The sequence below is a fragment of the Eleginops maclovinus genome, chromosome 18 (genome assembly GCF_036324505.1).
Source record: "Eleginops maclovinus isolate JMC-PN-2008 ecotype Puerto Natales chromosome 18, JC_Emac_rtc_rv5, whole genome shotgun sequence".
Lineage (NCBI taxonomy): Eukaryota > Metazoa > Chordata > Actinopteri > Perciformes > Eleginopidae > Eleginops > Eleginops maclovinus.
This window is the reverse complement of record NC_086366.1, coordinates 24,317,257-24,334,615: the sequence shown is the minus strand read 5'-3', so window position 1 is coordinate 24,334,615 and position 17,359 is coordinate 24,317,257. Positions and strand designations below refer to the sequence as shown.

Here is a 17,359-nt window from a genome sequence, read left to right as displayed (position 1 = left end):
TTTATTTATGGATTGATCGATTGGTGCCGGCAGAACGACTTGTACATGGTTCAGTGACTGAACAGAGCTCTTGGTGTTTTGCCTTGTGTGAATGCTTGATCTGGTAAACAATAGTAAAGCCATAGATCTTGATTCCCCTTACATTTTCTCTGAAGATCATTTAAATTGAATAAATACATTAGTATCACATTACAAACTGCCGTGGTCACAGAAGTCTTTGTACATGACGTGTCACTGCTTTGATAAAAGACTGGCTCTGCCCCCCCTTCCTTTTTATGTATTTTATTTGGGTACCGTTTTTTTTTTTTTACATTGTTTTGTAACCATGTACACAGAGTGGAAGATCTTGCTCTCACACTTTGAATGAATGAGCTCTACTGCTCAGTCTGATAGCCGTAGAGCAAGGAGGATGTGTAAGGAGATAGAAGCACAACATTCAGCAGTTTCAGTAAACTGTTATATGAATTGAACACATCGCTGTCGTCCAATGAGCAGTGAGAATTTGGCCAATGTCTGTTCTTCCTCACTGGTGTGTTTGATGAGATCAGTGACGTCTCTTCGCTGGTGTGTGTTCAATCTCACACAACTGGCTCTATGTTCATGACAATTATAGTGGTTTGTGCTCAGACCAATCGTTTCCATAAGTGACGTGTGGCGAGGTCAATGGATGGGGAGGCACTTGCTTGTATCAGAGCCAGATCTTTACCCTGGTGCTTTTCCATTGCCTATTTAAGACCAGCGAGCCGATATATCTTTGACCCATACGAGACAAAAGTTACCTGAACAATGGAAGTTGAGGACATGTGATTAAGGGGTTCACATACATGGTTTTGGTGATATACAGAGATATTGACGGTGATCCATTCAGCTTCAATCAAATGAGAGGCAGAGATCGTCTCTCCCTTTATTTGGAAATGTGTAAGATTACTGTCAATGACATTTAAAACACCTTAAAAAAAGAAAACATTCATATTGTTATTATTGTACTTTATACTTTCCTTTTCTGAGTGTGACAAGTGAGGCTTTACCTCCCCTGATGGCACATCCCAGGACTCCATAGTTATTTTCAGCGCATAACTGTCCAGTGAACTCATCAAAGAACGACTTCATTCCTTTTTTTCTGTGGAACACCTCTGCAGCAACAGAGGGGGCAGGTGCAAAAGCCAACTGATTGTTGTTTGTAGAGGAATGATCTGAGGATGTCTCTATTGTGTGTAATGATCAAAACTGTTTCTGGATCTTTCGTTCTTGTGCCCGCAGTTTTTCTTTTCCCCTTGTTGTAAAGGACTTGTCTTTCAATAAGTTTGCAGCAGCCTGAATGCCATGTTAATTAGCTCTCTGTCGGTGTAATTTGTAAATCACTACAGCTTTTATTGACCCCCCTCCACTTAAGAATAGATTAGATTTGATGTGGAATGGTCCTGTGATTGGGCGAAGCTAAATTGCTAGTAGCTCTAAGTGTTATTAGCCATCTTTAATGGGAGCAGTGATTAACTAACCAGAAGTGGGGAAGACACACACACACACACACACACACACACACACACACACACACACACACACACACACACACACACACACACACACACACACACACACACACACACACACACACACACACACATTATATGCTATCAGGAATAGCTCTGTTCTGTTTCTCAGCCTGAGGATAGCCTCACTCAATACTTCCACTGTATGCTTAGAATAGAACAGGTACGCATTAGGGCACTGTGTTGGAGGGGAGGGTTCAGTAAACCGGGTATACATTTGCAGTAATATTTGGTAAGTCTTTGAATTCTTTCTTAAACAAACACATGATAAGAGTAAAGCAGTTCTAAACCCAGAAATGAGTTAGCATTTTAGCACCCTCATCTTAATCAACAGTTTTTTCAGAATCAGAAGTACTTTATTTATCCCAAACTGGGAAATATTTGTAATTTTTAAAAAACTTGTTTTTGGTTAGGTGCCTAAAATAAAGTCTGTGGTTAATACAAGGTTTCACGACAGCCAATATCCCGCTGGTAAATGTTTAAAGCCCTTACTAGTTTTAAAAACAGTGGTTGCTAATAAGTTCTAAATGAGGTTTCTAATCGTTATCACGGCAAACATAAGTCCACCATTAGCTTAGTGATATTGACTTGAAGTCATGCGACTGTGATGTTATCTGTCTATGAGCCTTACACTTTCTGTGCAGGACAATATCCACATTCTTACTCTACTTTTATAATAGTTGACGAGTAAATTTACCGATAGGCTATAAACATGTGGTTTTCTGCAATAGTCAATTCAATATCTATGAAACAATCCCATTGCTGCTTGTCGAGGTAGCCCTTGTGATGCAAACCCGGGGTCCGCCAACACAAATACTGTACGTCACCACTGCAGAACTCTACAGTGGCCTTGAAACATAACGTCACTTAACAGCTCCTATATCTATGAAATGCTATGAGTGACGAGTGCAGAGCAGGTCTCTGTTCCTCACAGCACGATGGGAAATCCTTATATTGACTGTATTGAAGCAAAGTGAGGACATGAATCCTCTCAGCTCACATTTTTCTGGCATTACAGTAAACCGTAACATAAGTTGCTCTCCTTCTGTGGTGGTCTAACAGAGTAGTGTGTCGTTTCAAACAGAGAAACTGTGAGCTGAAGGCATTCCTTGCCTCACTATAGCTTCAAAAAGCAAGATTTAACAGTACGTCAATACAATACTGAACACTTCTGTGTACGTATAGAATTTGATATGATGCACATTTTAAGGGTTTTACATGCTACAGGTTGTGCATACATTATTTTTTCTCTGGACTGTTGCTTTCCTTCGCTAATTATTTGTTTAGTATCTAAGCTCTCTGTGTCTTCATATGCTGATTTGTCGTTATGTGCTTTCCTTTCTGCAGATCGATCCTAAAGTTGCCTTTCCTAGACGTGCTCAGCCGAAGGTAAGAGCAATTTTGATATTTATGCTATAAAGAGGTGTGTTGTCACCTATTCTTAAAGTGTCTTTGCGGCCCTCGTATAACTCAGTGGGTAGAGCTGGCGGCCATATACTGGGGTTTGATCGTCAGGCGGTGGACCCAGGTTCAAATCCGGCCTGAGTCCCATTGCTGCACGTCTTCCCCTCTGTCTCCCAATTCCTCATATTAAAGGCACTGTTTGCCTTATTGGGACAGTGTCGTTGCTGTCCCAATAAGGTGTTCTGGTGGTTTGGTTGTATCCATTTCCAGACGTGAAGGATGGTGAATGGATTACGGCATAAACACCATCTGCATATAAAAAAAGTACGAGAGAAGATTTTGAGTTTTAGACAAAAAGTGCCTTCCAATTTTCTTGAGCTGAAACACGGGGAACTGTAAAGATGTGACAGTTTAATTTGATGTGTTTGTAATGCATGAGCACATCTCGAATCCACTTGTTTTGCCCCCCCCAAGGACACTGTGGGATTGATTGCTGAATGTTTTATCACACGGAGAAAGCTGTTGTCACTTTGGTAGTTGAGGTTTTACTGCGAAGGTTGTGCTGTCTTTAAAATGCGATGTTACTCTAGCAGTTTTTTTTGCTGCTCTGCTACTTGTTTAAGTGAAAGCTGGCAGTTTGAGCAGCATTGTTAGAGACTGTTGTGACAGCGTGGAAGCACGATAACACCAAAGGTTTTGTATTCACCATATCGTGCATATTTGAACAAAGCTTTGATATTCCTCCTCTGCGTGAGCCTGTTTCGGGTGGTGAGGGAGGGCAGCCTTTGCATTTATTATTCGAATAAACATGAAATTGACTCAAGGACATTCACAACAATACACTCCAGCTGCAGACTGCTCGGTTTTTGCAGCCAGAAGCTGTGAAGTGGAGGGCGGCTGAGGGTTAAACAGGCCCTGCAGTTGTCTTCGGACAATCTCATTAGTGCAGAAAACCAGCAGGACTTTCCCCGCCTTGAGAGATAGTGTGTGTCTTGTTGCAGAAGGACTGACAATGGTAGGGGGGGGGGCGTTATATATCATTTCTACCTGCTGTCGTCATTTTTTCAACCACAGTTTCAAATCAGCATCTCTCGGACAAAAAAAATGATAAATAATAATTAGAATAACCTAAAAATCTTTAGTGTTGTTCTTGTTTCTTTCTTGTAGATCTGATGTTTAAGAGCTGCTTACGATTCCTGGATATATACAAAACTTAACAATCAAACGCACACATCTACCATTTTCTAGAGAAATGTTTATTGGATCCTAGGTAAAAATAAAAACACACAGTAACCTTTATGTTTCTCGTAAATGTTGGCATGGAACTATTTGTTCACATAGGTTCCATTAGGGACACGGACAGCGTCGCATCTGGTCTGGTAGGGCAGCTGGTTGAGCCAACACAGACACACTGTTGGAGGGTTATATAACTCCTTTGGTTGGTTTGGAACCAGCTAATGTGGTGAGTGAGAACCCTAACCCTAATGCACATTAGTTGCTTTGGAACCAGACCCTCCATGCAAATGCTCCAAAAGGCGTGGAATTGTTGAGGGACAGGGTGAAAGGGTTTGTTTGGAATTGGTCCTTAGAATAGCTCACTCAGCTTGGAGCTGTTTGTGTGTGTAGGTTTGTGTTGTCGGCAGTCTATTGGCTGTTTTGCATACTTTATGACCTGTTCAATGGGAATAAACCAGTGAAGGTTGAATACATGGGATTTATTTTGTAAGTCTATGTAGCTGATACTTTTATCCAAACCTTAGGATATGCAGTGGGATTCATCTCAAAGCTAATATGCTATGTGTTCATTTGGTGAAATCCTAGAAGGGACGTCATGAGAACCATTAATTAAATCAACTGGATGCCAACATTTTGGAGACATGACAGAGTACGGCAAGTCATTTGGGTTCTAGGAATCACCAGGGTCCCCAGGATATGATACTATCGCGATACTAAATCTACAATGTGATTGTATTGCGATTCTACGATAAGCTGAGTACTGCGATACGATATATTGCGAAATGGCACGTTTCTGATTTCCTTCTCCGCTGACTCCATCTTTATTTTGACTAACTTCCTGCCAATCCCACTGACTTTACCCAAGGCCATGACTGCACAAGAAAGAGCTCAGTACCATAGTGGATTAAAAAAGCAATTGTTACCAAAAAATGTAACTTGGATTTGCAATATGAATAGTTCACATAATAAAATATCGATACTTGGCGTCCATGTATCGATACAATATCGCCATGCAAAGTATCACCATACTATGCTGTGTCGATTATTTCCCCCACCCCTGGTAGGTTTCATCATGCCTTGCCAATGAACAGATTTTCTACTTTAGTTCTGACTACACTAGTGGCTGTTGTATTTCTTGGACCACTCGGATGCAGTGTGCAGAAAGACCTAGTGCCAGTGGTCATCCTTAGTCCTGTAGAGCTTTTCATAGACATGTCCTGCCTCACTGATCTCAGCACCACTGCAGGGTCACACTGTGGTTTTGAGTGTTAGAGCAGCAGCACCAGAGCCAGCTGAAGGGGGGAGCAGCCAGCCAACCAGGACCCTCTCATTGAGTGACATTAATGAGGAGAGCCGTTGAACAAATGGACTCTCACAAAGACAAAGCCCCCCTTCTTTTCTCATGTGGAAACCTCTGCTTCTGGTGTCTTTTTTCTTTCTGCTTGGGAGAAGATGTAGCCTCTGCCCCGGTACTTGTTTCGCCCACACACATCTTGTCTGCTGCTCCGACACAGCGAGCACACAGGCCAGTATAAAGCCCTCTTTGATGAGAGGGATCTAGGGGCCAGCAGGCTGCAGGTATGGTTCATTTGAAATGAAGCTGGTGGACTCTTATTAGCGGTGGATATCACAGACAGATAGTGTGGAATGATAGCATAAAACTCATGTGTTTGTACCCTTCCATCACGTACGACGTTGAATTATGCAGTATGAATACATTATATTTATATACATAAATCACCTTAAAAAGGTGAATTTTTTTTCGCTTTATACATGCAAATGGAGGATTCTAATTAAATCAACCTTTTATCATCTCAACTACATACAGAACCAAACACACAGCAAAATTCAGACTTCACCCGACCTAGTAATAGAATTTATTTCATATATAGTTCCCGGGGAGCAGTGTGGGGGTCCGATGCTTTGCTCAAGAGCACCCCAGAGGTTCCAAGTAGGCGAACAAACACCTGTCAAAGTACCGATCTTCAGTTTGTCCATTCAGGGAAGAGCAACGTTGGGGCGAACCTCTGGTTTTCCAAGCAGAGTCTCTCACAGTGGTGCAGGAATGAGGCCTAAACCAGGAAATGACGTAGCATTTTAGCACTTTCCATGTCAAGTCAACTGTTTTGTGATGAGTTTTGGTTTAATGCCTGAAATAAGTTCTCTGCTTATTAACAAACTCACAAAATGTTCACTTGTGGTCAAAACCCAACTAGTTAAGGTTTGAAGCTTTTACGTGTCCTTAAAACGGCAGTTGCTAACATTGTTTTAATATGTGGCGATTATCCTTTCAATTAAACGTGTATGGATGATAAACTTGTGTGTGCCACAGGGCCTATTTTCTGCAATATTCCAACTTCCAATGGATTAACTGAAGCGTTTCTATAGACATATCGCAGACTTGCATTCTCTAGTAAGACTTTGTAATCCAGTAATGTCTTCATTTTGGAGACATGCCGTAGCTCACAAGGGACAGTGTGACTTGCTTTGCCAGTTTTATAATGGAGTCATTTATCCTCAGCCAAAGAAAAGCAACATTTGACAGAGAAAACCAGTGTTACCAGCTTTTGTTGTCTTGCAATTAATTAAAAAATTGAATTGTGATCAATTAAAAATCGTTTTGAATGAAAAATTCAATTGTTATAATGGCTCATGCTGAAGACTTCTTAAAACTAGCAGCATTAAAGCAGATGTACAGCTTAAAGGCAGCAATGGCGCGTTGATCTTTGGTAGGGCTTTCATTTCTTTTGTAACAACCAGATGACTTACTCTTTGTATCCAGGATGGCATAGGAGATGTTTTACCAGCTGTGTCGATTTGGGAGGTCGCCACCTCTGTCTCTAAACTCTTTTTCAATGGCCTGCAAGTCAGCCCTTGGATGTTTTTAGCAACATGATCACTATATAAAAGACTACAGGATGCTCATGGGCCGCCGTATAGCTCTCTTTGTAGAGCTGGCCCATATTCCTGCTTGGTCCCTGTTTGGAGGACTAGGGTTCAAATGGGACCAATTTGCTGCGTAACATCTGCTCCCTCTCCCCCTTTCAACATTGTCACTTTAAATAAGAAATCTTTGAAAATAAACAAAATCACAGCACTCGTGGTAGATAGATAGATAAGTACTTTATTGATCCCAATTTGGGAAATGTTTGCGTTGCAGCAGCATAAAAAGACAAGGCATTGTGCACATTAAATTAAAGACTAGAAATAAACAATTCAAAACGCAAACATCTCAATAGAAATAAAATAGCATTAAACAAGTAGAGAATATACAACTCGGAATAAAAATGTACCCAAAATATAAACAAACTATAAAGCAGGATATTATATATACATTAACTGTGTAAGGAATAGAATATTAAATTGAATATAAATGTAAAATGTACGTGTAGGAAGTTAGGGGTAATCTCCTGAAGATCTTTACAGCTGTTCCTCAGAAACCCCTTCCTCTCTCACTCCTTATCTTTGACTCGCTCTTTGCCTTTGGAACTTTCTCTGCTGCTCTCTGGTTCTGCCCGGGATAGCACTCTTGCCTGCCACTCTGTCCCGAGCCATCTGATTGGTCCTGAACAGCCCGTGTGATGGACGGCCTCCGTCTGTAAACACCCATCCCTCTCTCTCCCCCCCGTCTGTCTCTATGTCTCTCTTTCTCATATATGCAGACTCACTTTCTCTCTGGCAGGCTGTCTAGTTTGCTGCAGCTTTTTCCTGCTGCATGATAAATCTGAGGCTAAATTTAGAGGCCGTTTTTCTCGAGTAGTGAGGGATTACTGGCAGAGCAGGAGGGAGAATGACAAGGGGAGAGAGAGAGAGGGGAGCTGGCTCGCTCCAGACCCACTAACAGCTCAGAGGCCATTTTTACTCTGTGTTTCATTTAGGTCTAGCAATCTGCAAGCAAACAAACAGCAGTCCACACACTGCTGAATGGAAACTCATACTAAGGCTGCCACTGAAATTATTTAGATTTTGGACTATTCTTTTAACTTCTTTTTGATTAATCATTTAGTCCATGAAATAGGGGTGGGAATCACCAGGGTCCTACTACACGATACCGTCGCGATACTTATTCTACCATGTGCTAAGTACTGCGATACGATATATTGCGATATGGTGCATTTCTGATTTCTTTCTCCGCTGACTCCATCTTTCTTTTGACTAACTTCCTGCCAATCCCATTGACTTTACCCATGGCCGTGACCGCACAAGAAAAAGCTCAGCACCATCTAGGGGATTGAAAAAACAATTGTTACCAAAATAACCACACAAAGTGTCGCCTAATAAATAACTTGTTCTGTCCGATATTTAAAATGTGAAAACAGATAAAAGCAACTAATCGACACAATGGAGAAACTGCGAGCACAAACTACCAGCAGTGTGTGTATTACATGGATGGACTGTGTTGATGTAGATGGTGGTCAGATGTATGAGAGCTCAGCTTTACCTCTCTGACTACCTGAGCCCCTGACTTCTTAAAAGAGGCCCTGTTATGCTTTCCTGGGTTTTCCCTTTCCTGTAGTGTGTTATATTGGTCTTTGTGCGTGCATATTGTCTGCAAAGGCTAAAATCCCAAAGTTCCCTCCAAAGGGAGTTTCTCTCCCATTAGCTCCTCCCTCCCTCCCATAAACGCCTTTGTTTACTTCCCTAACATTGTTACATCACTACTATGTACATCACTATGTAACACTCGCTCTTCCATTAGCTAGTGCTCCAACACATCGTACGCAATATGCTAAGGTGTGGGACAGGTCCGACACATAGTCACGTCTCTAAGTGGCAGACCAATCACAACTGAGGGTGAAAAAAAGGCAGTGTGATAAGATAAAAAAGCACGCTAAGAACATTAAAGCATGGAAACATGTCACAGTAAAGAAACTAAATACAAATATGAACCAGAAAATAAGCACATGTCCTTTTTATGTCTGTTGACATCTGAATATGATCTAATCCAAAGTACGTTTAGGATTTCTTGTCTGTGCCAGCAGTGCTGTGACAGTATTTCAAGGTATTCTCCGATCATGACATTTCCATGCCTGTTTGCCGGTTTTGTAAAAACAGCATTTCACAGCAGCATCTGAATAATATTGTAGATGAGACAAACTACCTGACCGAACAGTAATAATAGCACAATGGCAGCTCTAACGTTGTTCCGAAGTATAAATGGAATTGATAAGATGTGTGTTCCAGAATAACAAAAAGATGGAGAATGAAATAGACAGCCAGCCAGTCCCCTTGCATAGTATGTACTCTACCTTTTTATAAACTCATTTCTGCTATGGATTTCATTTGACAACATAAACAGCTGTGTGTTTTAGTCTGTTAGTAATTTGATAATTGGCTGTCAGTGTTTATTTTTAAAACGGACAGGCCATATTTATCTTCACCTAGTTTCAATCCAATATTAAGTGTTCTAGCATTTCTTGAACTTCACTCTGAAGTTTAAATGTATCGCTGTGCTGAGATCACAAAGTAACTAGGAACCACACATTTTATATACATATTTCAACTTTGCAACATCTCAAGGAATACTATTATTAATGCTATTTATTTATTTCATTTATTTTCATTAAACACACAAACATTACCGTTAGTAGTTTGTTGGCTCAGACTGGCTTGTGCGGCTAGGCTAACATCGTCCATGCAATACAACAGAAACTTACCAATATACAATCTTATGTTTACTATGCTATGTTGCCAACTAATGTCTTTATAAACAGAACAAAGATATAGATGGTTGGGGAAATTTGTGTCAGGGGAATCTTCTGGTGAGACAGAGTAGTTCTGGCTTAAGTCTGGGCTAGCAAAACATGAGCCTAAACATCGGTGGACGAGCAGCATTGGCAAACGTCGCTAAATCATTGTGGCATATTACTAGCCATGCTTGCAATTCATCTGGCTTTGGGAGTTTATTAGAAATATTAAGCAGCTCCAAAGTAGTCCAACATTGTTGTTATTGTTAGGAAAGTTGATGATGTAGTTGCAGTGCTGTACACAAAGACGTCAGGATGTGGCTCCTCTCAGGCTCTGGTCACTGGAAAAGCAAACTGGTTCTTATGTGGTACGCAAGTTAAACCATCTTCCAACCAAATTCGCCTGGCAGGGAAACATAAAGGAATTCATTTAAGTTGCAAAGGGATGTTAAAGTTCTGGCTGTGATAAATATATAATTTAAGTTGACTTCACACATCCAAGTCAATGATGAAGAGTGTCTCGTCTTATACAGTAGTTTTGTCACCAACAACTGCTGGTCACACATAGATAATAAAGACAGTTTGTTATTATGATCATGTCCTGTTTGTTTACTACCTCCATCAGCTGTGAGGCTGTTTTCGGAGCAGTGCTCTCTCCTTCATTGCACTGTTAGCATTTCTGTCACACGGCCTGAGTGCACTCTCTCAGCTCACCTCTGTAATGATGTGTTGCGAGCTCTGGGATGCTGTGCTGTGTAATCTTACTGCACACACATACATGGTTGTCATTTTGACACACTCAGCTAATTCTACAGCCACCAGTACCACCCCCCCCCCCCCCCCCACACACACACACAAACACCCACACAATGTCAAAGGCCCCCGCGCTGTAACACACTCAATCATCCTCCTTTTTTCCTTCAGATGACAAATACTGTTGAGTGTAATTACTTAGTGTAGAAGATGAATAGAGCAATTACCACATGCATACAACAAGCACTTAAGATGGCTTTAAGTAAAAGCAGCAGAGGGGCTCTTATGGCCTCAGCCGGGACTCACACAATGTTATCGGCGTGTTATGCTGTGCCTGACAAGGTTTGCTTCTGTGTCTTAGCCGAGAGACCTATACCGTGAAGCCAATCGTTTAATAGACTTCAAACTCCAATCAACTAAATATTTTATATTGCTTCTCAAATCTTTGCCTCCTACTGACTGTTGGTTTAAGGGTACAAGATCGGACTCAAAACACAAGACAGATGCTTATATCTGTTGAAGAATTATTTTTCTAGGCCCATACCTTTTGACCTAGTTTATCAGTCTACTGCCCTCACTAAGCTCTGTCTTTTGTCTCCTTGCTCCTGCCTGTTGGTGTCAGCTGATAGAGGTGTTGTAGTGCTTTGCCTGTTTTATCTTGTTATGATTAATGTTAATTATTCCCTCAGAACCAGCCAAATACAGGGGCCCGGGTGACAGATCTTCAGAATTGGTCAGGCAGGAGTTGTGTCACTTTGTGGCTGCAGCAAATGTCTTTGTCAATTCTCCGGCCATAACTTCAAATACATCTTCAGTGTTTGCCATCAAGTTCCAGCTCTCCTGTGTTCTCATTGTGTTTCGACTCCGTGCTCCAGAAGTTTCCCTGACAATATCAGTATACATTATTACCTTCTTGTATGTGATATCTTGCTGAATGCAGTATATCTACTAAGGGTGGGGGAAGTAATTAATACAACATAGTAACACAATACTTTGCGTGGCAATATGGTATTGATACATGGACGCCAAGTATCAATATTTTATTATATACAGCTCCGGAAATGATTAAGAGACCACTCCAAATTATTCTTCAATCTTAGCTCTACATGTATGGCAGCCAGGCCAGTGTCTGCTGAATTCCAACACAGAGAAAAAATCAGTAGTTCATACAATCCAATACAATCTTTTGAAAAACATTAATTTAACTCAAAGACATAACTATAAATATTAAAACAAGGGAAAATGATAATGCTGAAATGGTCTCTTTTTTTCCCCGCGGCTGTAAACTATTCATATTGCAAATCTAAATGAAGTGTTTGGTAACAAATGCTTTTTCAATCCACTACATGGTGCTGAGCTTTTTCTTGTTTGGTCTTGGCCATGGGTAAAGTCAGTGGGATTGGCAGGAAGTTAGTCAGAACAAAGATGGAGTCAGCGGAGAAAGGAAATCAGAAACGCGCCATATCGCATTATATCGTATCGCAGTACTTAGCACATGGTAGAATTGCAATACTATCGTATCGTGGGGACCCTGGTGATTCCCACCCCTAATATCTAAATATATGTACATTTGTTTTAATAATTCCTCTTGTTTCCTTTAGGGGCTCCTCCTGAACGTGTTTTTGCTTAGAGGCCTGAAATAATGTATTTTTGTTTATACAAGCTTAAAAGACATTTACGTTTTGTTCTATATAAGTCAAGTTAATACCTCACTAAATATCCAAAGCTTCTTTATGTCATAAAACGACCATTGCTGAAAGGTGGTTAAATAAGAATATTAAACGCCATGACGTTAAACACCAGTCCGCCTTTAGCTCATTGGTGGTTACACGAGGTAATGCAACACTGAGGTAGTTTGTTTATGCCATAATGTTAGCTATTTACTACTGGCTATGCATTTCAGCTTCTTAAATCATAAATTACCCCACTGAAGAAAACATGTAATTTTTTTCTTTCACTCTTATTTTCTGCTTTAAAACAAAGTGAAGAAAATGTTATTCTAACTTTCGAGTCGGCCTACACATGTTTTATTGTGTACAGTTATTTTCCTGTTCCTGTTCCATGTGACTTGTTCAAAATGTATGAGATGATTTACCGAAGGTCTACAATAGTAATTAGTATTTAATGCCTTCGGTGATAACAAGTTAACACAGATATTGCCACGGGTATTTCCACAGCTTAGAGTTCTGTTCCAGCCCTGATAAAGCCCTGGTGTAGAGTGACTAACTTCCCAAGGGTGACTCTTTATTGTCCTTCACAAACTATTTCAGTGTAAACAATAAATGTGATTAATATCTCCTTGTTTAAGTACTGTCCAAATATCCTTTAATGGCTTTGTTTGAACCTTGTATGGCTTTATTTGTCCTGTCAGTTTTGTGTCCTCTAAGGGTACACTGAGGACAAGCAAGGTATATCATCTATCTCAAGGGCTCTATAATCAGCCCGGGTTAGAGGAGACTAGAAGCTCGCTCTTTCTCTGACTCCATCAAAGACAACAAAAGCAATTAAAGTCATAATTCTCAGGAGGAGGGGGTGGAAATGACTGGTGGCAACAATAGGTTTTACCCACAGCCCTGGGGCTCGTAGGAGTAAATATCAAGTCCCTGCAGTGCGTTGAGGTTATGGCTCTGCGTTGCTATGGCACTCCCTCCCTCCGTTACAAGTCTCTCTGACTGCGTGTTACTCATCAACCTGCACATAATTTGCACATTTTTCCTTTCTTTGCAAGCATTAGTGGAGAACGTCAAGAAGCCAGCTATTAATACAGAACATACAGATGCTTTGCCTATTTTTCTTCTTTAATGTTGACAATATTGTAGTGTGCATCATGTGGTCTGTTCATGTTTTGTCATACAACATATTACATGTGGATATAACTATGGTATTTTTCTTTAGATTTTTTAATATTTCAGATAATAAGATGCTTTGTTTGGCAGGATAATCTCCATAAATGAACACTACATTTATGGTAGTTTATGCCTAAAGGCTATCGGCAGTAGTACATTTTTAAGGTAAACTACATCAGAGTCGCATTAATATTTTTCATTGACGTTTTAAAGACGAAGTAAAGGCCTCGGGATGTGCACGAGAAATGATTGCATGCTCACAAGCTGGTTTCTCATACTCACAAAAAACGTAACATTGCTCACAGGAGGAGATGGCGCACACAGCAGACCACCAGTTCATTGCAGATGATTCTGTTTATATATTAGTGACGCAGGAATCTATTGAAGTACCTTTCAAACTCAGACTCCATTATAAGGACATCAATCAATCAATCAATCAATCAATCAATCAAAGTTTATTTATACAGCTCAATATCACAAATGTTACATTTGTCTCACAGGACTTTGTACAGAATATGAATTCAAAACTGTCCGTGGACCCTCACATGGGACAAGGAAAAACGTCCTAAGAAACCCCACATTCAATGGGGAAAAGTGGAAGAAACCTCCAACAGAGGAGGGATCCCTCCCCCAGGACGGACAGGAGTGCATTAGATGTCATGTTTAAATTAAAGAAATAATACATTTAAAACATAGGTAGTCAAAATGCTGGAAAATGCATGTGTCTATATGAACGATGAATCCAGGTGGATGTCAATAAGCCTGTGGCAGCCATCAAAGAAGTAGTAAGGTGAGCATCATGCAGGACCACAGGCACAGCCACAGCCACAGGATCCCGGCATAGACAAACACCAAAAATAAATTCTGAGTACACAGGTACAGAAAGAGAGAAGGAAGAAGAAAGGTGTCCCCCGACAGTCTAAGCCTATAGCAGCAACAACTATGGGCTGAATCTAATCAGCCCATAGGCTTAATCAAAAAGGAAGGTCTTGAGTGCACTTTTAAAAACAGATAGGGTGTCTGCCACCTGAACATAAACTGGAAGCTGATTCCACAAAAGAGGAGCTTATAGTAATAATAACAACAATAGAGCTAACTAGATTACAGCCCTGTTAGCACGTTAGCACGTCGTCACGTTATATTCTCTCCTAAATGGTATTTCAAACACATTTTGAATTTTGAAAGTCTATTCTGGCAAGGAATTCACCAGTTTTGACTGGGTAATTACTTTTATCTACGAACAGTTACAAACCCTTAGGGGCCCTTGGGAGTTTATAATAAGTTCATGTTTTTATTTTTTTTGAAGTATCAGTTTCTCTCATACATGTGGGGAAATCTCTCCACAGCTGTCTGACCCCATCAGGACATAGTCACATTGGTTCTCACATACACACCAGGACCTTCCTGAAGTTGTCTCTCAAAGAGCTGATTGGTGGAGCATGCCGCTGCGCTCTACAGCAGGTGTGTTTGTTTTACTGCACAGCACAGTACTGTCCGTGTTGTTTGCACATCTGACATGGATGGTTGGCTTTCTTGGAGGGGAGCAGAATCTATGTACACCCTTCTCACTCAGGCACATTTTTTAGTGGCCTGGTCCTACCAGAATCTCGTACCACATTTCATTTGTACAGAGAGTCCAGCCTCTCTCTATTGACAAGTGTTAACTTACTTGAAGGCTGGTACTCTGTTGAAGTTTAAAACTATTGGATCTGCCCAGTGCCACTCTGGATCTGCCATAACCAATCGCTAATGTTTGATCGTGACGTACGTCATGCGCCGGAACCGACCGGACATCATGGCCAACAACAAAACTCAACAAAGCTTGTTCTTGCTCCGGTTTTAACTTCCACAACTGACCGAATAGCTTCGCTTGCATCTTTCACTGCTGCCATTACTTAACTACAACCAGAAAATGTGTACTACAACTCAAACTAGCGCACAACTTCAACGTAATCGTTCTCAGCTACTCCCTCTGGTCGCTGATTGGACCGCCAAATATTTGGCCGGAGAAAACCCAACGATGTACCGAAAGCCCAGACGTAGTACTGAAGCAAAATCTAAATTGAGCGGAAGTACGTAGGAGGGCGGAGCCAGGCTACGTCTTTGGGCCTTTGGTTGTGATTTTGGGTATTATACTCAGGCTCCCTCTAATGATCTCTTGGCTCAGATATCCACTGTCTGCAAAGGATATTCGGAAAATGAAGCCATGAAAGTAAAACCAGCAATTGTATGACCGATGATGCTTATCGCTATCAGATGGATAGCCGATAGCCTTCGAGATTGTTTAACTTGTCTCTTGTTTACGCTGCCCCAAGTGGCCAAACAGTCAGTTATTACAGGTTTAAGTGAAACATCTAAACATTTCAGTAGAGATAATTGTAGTGGCCGATTATGCTTAACCAAATGTTCTGAGGCCACTTAGGCTGCGGGGCGAATTCAAATATTGACTCGCTTGGAATAAATAAATCCAGATACCTTCATCGTTCCATTGCAGTCAAAAACGTTTTAGCTTGCCCCTACCAGACTTTCTTACAGACTTCCCACTTTGTCATGCCTGACAGTGCCATTTATACCTGAGACTGCCCACTCCAGTCTGCTATAATTCTATTCTATAAATAATAACAAAACATAAACTTAGAGCAGTCCATAAACAAAATAAAATGTTCCAAAAACTGTATAATTATAATTAAGTTAATTCAAGTTAACCTAAAAGAATATGCAATTGGCTCATCAAACCATAAATAATTACAATAAGTAAAATGGCTCTTACAATAATTATAAATGCATACTCATTTTAAGATGGCACACGAATACAGTACTCTTAAACCACTCTAGAGCCATTTCAATGAGAATTCATGTTTCGGTTTTAAGCCTTCAAGTAGGTATCATTCACTGTGTGTGCCGTGGGTTGTTTCTGTCCGATTCCCTATGGCATGGGTATCTAAGGTGTTTCTTGTCACCTGATTGGGTGTGTCTGACCCCGGAAGGGCAAATGGTTTTTGACTGCAGTACCGCAAGTGTGAATATCGCAAAGATTGTTTGTTGAATGGATTATTGAATGGACTTCACTTTGACGATGCACAAACTGGACAATAAATGGATTATATTATTCAGCATCTGATAACGAGCCTACCGATTCATCACTGAACACAACAACACAAACGGTATCTATAAACACAGCAAAGCGCCAACGCCATGTCATCCCCGGGAGTTAAACCACCACACAGAAGCTTCAGAATTAGACTAAAGCTCCTACAGCCGTGTTTAATAAAAAAAACATAAAATGCCATTCAGCGATTAACTTTGACAAAACATAGCTTTATGAATTACGTTTTGTCAGCGGGCTTGAAATCATTCTAAAAAAAGGATTGAAATGAGTAGGAGAAAGGAAATCACACTGTAGCAAGATGGCGCCGAGGATGGCTGCCGTGTCTCGAGCTCCTCAACAACTCCACATCTTAGTGTGTTTATTGTTTTACTTTGTTGGTTGTTTTTAACTTTTTTTTGCAACATGCAAACCGCCCAAGCGAGCCCTATCATCCAATATGATAGAGAACAACTTTTACACATCAGGTCGCTGGTGGACAGCAATAATCCATGACGACCTGCAAACAATGGAGAGTCTCTGTGTTTACCTGCTGGAGCTCTACCTGTGGAGCGCAGGAGGAAGAGACAACGAGGTTCCCGGGCCGGGGTCCTGGTCAGGCTGAGGAAACGTGAAAACAGGCCTCCTCTACCGAGTCTACTTCTGGCAAATGTCCAATCCCTGGATAATAAGCTGGACGAACTCCGTAGCAGGGTGGCATTTCAACAGGATATTTCAATGGATATAAAGCCCTCCCCCGCACCCCCTTCGGCAAGTCAGGCCACATATCTGTTCTTC

The 17,359-nt window shown here is 40.9% G+C and overlaps 1 protein-coding gene across 4 annotated transcripts in view; it reads left to right on the top strand.

Moving 5' to 3' along the window:
* The window catches only part of LOC134879964 (RNA-binding protein Musashi homolog 2-like), a 141,699-nt gene that overhangs the window by 6,301 nt on the left and 118,039 nt on the right, over positions 1-17,359 (top strand). For all 4 annotated transcript variants that reach the window (XM_063906580.1, XM_063906581.1, XM_063906577.1 and 1 more), the window contains exon 5: positions 2,898-2,939. In XM_063906580.1, coding sequence (XP_063762650.1) covers positions 2,898-2,939 — 42 coding nt within the window. The remainder of the gene's footprint in view (positions 1-2,897; positions 2,940-17,359) is intronic.